The sequence below is a fragment of the Vigna umbellata genome, chromosome 1 (genome assembly GCF_029865625.1).
Source record: "Vigna umbellata cultivar VRB3 chromosome 1, Vumbellata_1.0, whole genome shotgun sequence".
Lineage (NCBI taxonomy): Eukaryota > Viridiplantae > Streptophyta > Magnoliopsida > Fabales > Fabaceae > Vigna > Vigna umbellata.
This window is the reverse complement of record NC_142165.1, coordinates 72,375,902-72,382,480: the sequence shown is the minus strand read 5'-3', so window position 1 is coordinate 72,382,480 and position 6,579 is coordinate 72,375,902. Positions and strand designations below refer to the sequence as shown.

General features: G+C 36.7%; 1 protein-coding gene across 1 annotated transcript; it reads left to right on the top strand.

Annotated features, from left to right (window-relative positions):
• Positions 1-441: 441 nt before the first annotated feature.
• On the top strand, positions 442-2,849 carry LOC124822457 (polygalacturonase 1 beta-like protein 3). Its single transcript, XM_047294462.2, has 2 exons — positions 442-718; positions 816-2,849. The coding sequence occupies exons 1-2, from the start codon at positions 665-667 to the stop codon at positions 2,631-2,633; spliced, it is 1,872 nt and encodes a 623-aa protein (XP_047150418.1). The 5' UTR covers positions 442-664; the 3' UTR covers positions 2,634-2,849.
• The last annotated feature ends 3,730 nt before the right edge of the window (positions 2,850-6,579 follow it).

The window sequence follows — 6,579 nt, the reverse complement described above, 5'->3', positions numbered from 1 at the left end:
CGGATACTAAACAAAAATTCAGCTCTTAATAGAGGACGAAGTTAATATTTAAACCTTAAAAATATAATATAGATGTACGTTCCTTGAACTTTATTAGATTTACTTTCAATGATCATAGTAAAAGGAAAGGTGAGGTTCTCCAAATCTATACGTTTCTACGATACCTATATTGTAATATAGAGATTTTTTTTCTATTTCAAAAGTGTCCACTAAACGGATCATGGTGATCAATAAATATTTAATTACATTTCTTGTGCTTCTTCTATTGTCCTAAAAAATATCTGTTTTCCTTCTTTTATTCATTTTTATTTTAAAATTAGAAAATTCAAAAACGGTTATTTATTTAGAGATCTCATAAAACACGTAAAATATTTTCATCCAAAATCATGGTTTTCAATTAAAAAAAAGGTTATAATTTGATGATATAATTTTCCCTCCTTAAAGAGTATACTAGCGTTACACATGCATCAACGGCATAATTAAAGCAAAGATGGAATGCCCAACCCCATCGTCTTACATGTTTTCCACGTTCAACACATTCTCGCTCTCTCCAGCTAGCTCATAGCATTTCCTCACTCACAACTATATATATTTCTCCACAAACCCACCAACATTCTCAGCCTATGCTCTCTTCTCTCTCGGGCTTCAACCACTTAGAAGAAGCATGCACAACATCATGACTACCCTATTTCTCCTTATCCTTCTCTCACTACTCACTGTAACAACACTTTCCCTTAACTCTTATTGCTTCAAAACGCACTTTTTTCTATTCTATTATACTATATTATGCTTACGTATAACACATGTGCCTGCAGGTTACACTCGGTGGTCGCGACATACCAGATAAAAACCCCTTTACTCCCAAGGCTTCGGTGGCACGCTACTGGGACAAACACGTCCGCAACACCTTGCCAAAGCCTTCATTCCTTCTTTCCAAGGCCTCCCCTATGACCGCCGTCCAAGCCGCCTCTTTCACAAACCTTGCCGCCACCAACACCCTCTCTACACGGTTGCCGGAGTTCTGCTCCGCCGCTCACCTGCTCTGCTTCCCGGAGGTACGTCCTAGCCTGGAGAAACACACCAAAGACGAGAATTTTCAAACCTACAACGACGGCCAGAACTTCACCAACTACGGAACGGGTAGAGTAAACGGAATAGACACCTTTAAAAACTACTCCAACGACATCGTCAGCATTCCGGTCAACGCTTTCCGTGGATACAGCCGCTCATCCATTGACCACAGAGAAAGCTTCACCGGCTATGCCAATGACATCAACGTCGCCGACCAGAGCTTCAACACTTACGGCTCCAACAGTGGCGGGGAAGGCTCCGGCGAGTTCAAAAATTACTCCAGCAATTCGAACGTCGCTGAACTGCGATTCACCACCTACTCCGACGACACCGTCAATAGGAAACAGTCGTTCTCCAGCTACAATGAGGACGGAAACGCAGGCGACCAGACATTCCAGAGCTATGCCAAGAACTCCTTTGGCGACAAAAACGACTTCACAGGCTATGGAACAGACTCCAACGTCGCCTCCTCTAGCTTCACTAACTACGCTAAGAAAGGCACAGCTAGCAATAGTACGTTCACCAACTACGGCGTTAACATGAATAATCCCCAAGAGAAATTCGAAAGCTATGGCGATGGAACCGTTGGTGCGACGCACAACTTTGCCAACTATAGGGACCAAGCTAACGTAGGAGACGATTCGTTCCAATCCTACGAGAAGAACACGTTTGCGTCCACAGTGAATTTCAAAAACTACGGCAACTCCGCCAACCCCGGTTCCGACACTTTCAAAGGTTACGCTAAAGGAGCAGAACGTAACACGGTTGGCTTCACCGGCTACAGCGTTAACACTAACGCAACGTTTAAGGATTACGCCAAAGAGGGTGTTTCCTTCGCTTCTTACAACACCTCTTCCTCTTCTTCAACTGTTGGTGGCAGTTTGGTAAAAAGGTGGGTTGAACCGGGTAAGTTTTTTCGTGAGAGCATGCTGAAGGAAGGAACCGTGATGGCCATGCCAGACATAAGAGATAAAATGCCCCAAAGATCATTTTTGCCCCGCTCTATTCTGGTGAAATTGCCCTTCTCTTCTTCAAAGATTGAGGAGCTGAAGAGCGTGTTCAAGGTGTCTGATAACTCCTCCATGGAGAAGATGATGATGGAGTCTTTGGGTGAGTGCGAGAGAGCACCCAGCGTCGGAGAGATCAAACGGTGTGTGGGGTCTGTCGAGGACATGATTGATTTTGCAACCTCTGTTTTGGGCCGTAATGTCGGGGTTTGGACAACTCAGAACGTAAACGGGTTCGGTAAGAATGTAATGGTGGGTCGGGTCAAAGGGATGAACGGTGGCAAGGTAACCAAATCCGTCTCCTGTCACCAGAGCTGGTTCCCTTATCTGCTTTACTACTGTCACTCCGTTCCTAAGGTTCGGGTGTACGAAGCGGATCTCTTGGATCCGGAATCCAAGGCGAAGATTAACCACGGTGTTGCTATATGTCACTTGGACACCACCGCATGGAGCCCGACCCACGGCGCATTCGTAGCTCTTGGATCGGGTCCGGGTCGGATTGAAGTATGCCATTGGATCTTCGAGAATGACATGACTTGGACCGTTGCAGATTGATTGAGGAAAGAAGTGACGGTGATTAGAATCGGTTTCCGCCAGCTGCTAATAAAAATGAAAGCTGTCTCCACCGCATGTTAATGTGTTTTTTCATTTTTAGTTTGTTATTTAAAAATAACTAAATGGTTTCTGGAAGAATCCACCTGTTTACATAACCTGTCAATTAATTTAAATGTTTGCAACTGTGTTTGTAATTATATGTTGTATTATATGGCTTCCTTTCTCTTATTATTTAAATGCCTGGAAATTTTATTTACCTCACACTACAAAACTGTAAACTCATTTCAATAAATCAAGTCAATAATTAGACAGTGAAATCAATACGTAATTTAGATAAATGTTTACCTCAAGGTAAAATTTAAACACTAACCATTGTCTATTCTTAAGCAGTTAATAACTGATAATAAAGTTTAAGAACAATATTTTATCACGTTTCAAGACTCTAATAAATTCAAAAACTTCAATTGAGTCTTTAATATGATTTATTGAGTATTAAATAATTTTATATTTTTTAATTGAATCGGAAGTTGTTAAGTTTTTTTTTTAAATAAATAATGTAATTAATAAGTAGTTTATGTGATTGATATACCTTATTGAGTTTGTTATCACGTGATATTTTATAAAATTATAAAATTATACAATTGTAAAATCATAAAATGGTAAAATAATAAAATTATAAAATCATAAAATACTTTAATTTACTAAAATTTAGTAACGCAACATCCCAATCTAACGTATTTAAACTATTAACTAAATCATTATAATTTAGATATTAAGCAATAAATTATACATAAACATGTAATATATTATGTAATATATATTTCACAGTCTTAAAATTAAGGAAAATTCTCAAATTATACAAATATTTTCAAGAGATGGAGGAGTTATATAATACAAAAACTATATACCAGCATAATAACTATATTTTAATTATTTATTAATATTTTCACTACCACTGAACCTTTTATTCGTATTATTTTCTATTCATGTATAACATATACAATCATTACAAGTAGATAGACTAGAAAAAAATAGTAAAAATAGGATAAACTAGTATAAATTTAAATCATAATATTAAATTTAAATGATGACTATAGAATATGCATACACCTCTTAACAAATCACACATCAAATCCAAATGAACATTAATTAAAGAACACAAATAATATATATAGTTATCATGGCACATGTATACACAAACATTCATTTGCCACAACCTCGAGAAGACTAGTGTATTGACTAGCATCTTCCTACATATATATTTTACCTAATTCCAAGCTCATCTCATAGCAACAAGAACCTATTATTTATTTTAATTCACATATTAACAATTCATCATTTGTTTTCTATTGCATTGGCATAAATTCAATTACAATATTTTCATTAAGTACATCAAAATGACGAAAAACATTACACTAACCATAAACTTCAAATCAAAGTTCTCAATGATCAAAGTGAATAATCATGTGCCTAGGATTGATTATCAAAATTTTACTCTGATTCAACGTTAACAAATTAGAAATCAAAATTTTATATATTGAGACAACCTAAAATCCAAATCCGGGTGGTGCCCAATGCCCTATACCTGACGCCTAGAACCTAATGCCCTTATGCTCACTATGAAGAGTACACCTAGTAGTCCCGAAGTCAAACACAACACCCTTGACCACTAGAACCACTAACTTGGGAGTGCCCAACAGTCCAAAAGTGGGGCCAAGGGTCGAAGGTGGAGACAAGTCGTCAAGGGTCGAAGGTTGAGACATATTGACCTGAAGGTCCATATAGACTGGCCTAGGCTTAAGGTTAAGATGGGTTGACTCAGGGCGAAGGTTGAGATGACACCAATCCAAAGGTTGAGACAAGTCAACCTTGGCCAAAGGTTTAGACGGGCTGAGTAGGATAAAAGGTCTATACGTGTTAGCCTGATCCAAAAGTCGAGACAGGTTAATTCATGCTAAAGGTCAAGGCTAGTCAAGCCAAGTCAGATAGATCATTTTAGACTGAAGGTCGAGACTAGTTAGTATGTGTTGTAGGTCTAAATGGACCACCTAAGCTCAAAGGTCAAGACCAGGCTTGGGTCAAATTTCAATAGGGTTGTCCCGAGCCAAAACTCGCAACGGGTTGACCCAATCTGAAGGTCAAGATTGGTCATCTCGAGCCAAAGGTCCACTATAAAAATTATGATCATTACCGAATGATCTTTGGCCTTCGGTAAAAGTCTATTATCGAAGGAATTACTGAAGGCCATAGTGAAATGCAGTTACCGAAGGATAAGGCCTTCGGTAATGGTTAGGTTATTTAGTTACCGAAGGATCCACTACCGTCGTAAGAGACTCGATGATTAAAGCTCGAAAATAGTGAATCGAGAGACGAGTTTACAAACTTTAAGTCCCTGGTCATGAGAGCTTTGCCTCAAGCTTAACACCTTCATTCCACTGTCCCTCCAACCCAGCCACGACCCTCCCTGTCACCCGCCGTTCCTCAGCAGCCCACATCAGTCCAGCCCACATCAGTCCAACCCACACCAGTCCAGCCTACACCAGTCCAGCCATCTACAGAGTAGTAGGATGATGAAGATCATTTTGATGATGACTATGTAGATTATTAGTTTTATTTTGTTATTGAACAATAGAACATTTGGATGTTAGAACATTATGATTCTGCTACATTATAATATGCTCATGTCTTTAAAACATATACATTGTTGGTCTAGATGAACATGTTGTTTTATGTTTTATGTTTCATGTTTCATTTACAAATACAAGTTCTTAAATTTGAACAATACACATGATGTTATATTGTGGTTTACTTCATCAATGATTGGATAATTTTGGGATGCATATTATGGAGGTTTGTCTGTGGTTTGAAATTGTTATGCAGGTTTGTCTGTGTTGTGAACATGTAATGCAGGTTTGTGTAGTTGGATAACAAATACAAATATAACTTAATTATGTCTGGTTCTTACCGAAGACCTTTGTCCTTTGGTAATTACCAAAAGCTTTTGCCCTTCAGTAATTATCGAAGGGCAAAGGCTGTCGGTAATTGTTAGCGCCAAAGGATTTATCGACGAAAATATGGTCATCGCTAATGCGTTGATAATAGGGCATTACCGATGGTTTTTTGCTTTTTCCGGTAGACTGGGATTGTCAGTAATGCCTTTCTTTTTGGTAGTAGTCTAGATTGTTTGTTTCAGGTTGAAGGTTAAGGCTGATCGTCCTAAGTTGAAAGTCAATACCTACTAGCTTATACTGAAGGTCATAACGGGTCGACCTAAGAAGAAGGTTGAGACAAGTTGACTCAAAATAAAGGTTGAGATGAGCGAGCATGAGACAAAAGTTAATTGAGTTGAAGTTTTGATTTTCATAGTAATAATTGCTTATATGTCTAATAATATATTTAAAATACTTATTAGTTTTTCATATTTAAGAAAAAAAATCATGAGTTGACTGTAACCCGGTTTTGTGGATATTTTAATTCTATAAACATTTTCAATTGGAAACCTTTTTATCCTATAAACATTTTTATCTCTAATAGATATGGATTGGAATCAAACCCGTAATTAACAACTTTAATTTGAGTTAATTTTAAATTTATTTAATATTTGTATTTATTTAAGTTAGTGTTTTTATAAAAAAATATATTTAATAAAGACAATTAGATTTTTACAATTCTTATAAAAAAAATAACAGAAAAATTAAAGATGAAAAGTTTGTAACTTAGCACTTTTACCTACTAAATTATATATATATATATATATATATATATATATATATATATATATATATATATATATATATATATATTCAAAGAAAGCCATTATATTTACCAGTTCATCAGAGGTGTCCCTAACTATAAAATACATAAAAAAACATATAATCTAAAAATCAGTACACTTATTAGAACTTAACACATTTTAAGCCCAAGTAGTTATCCCTTTAAACAAACC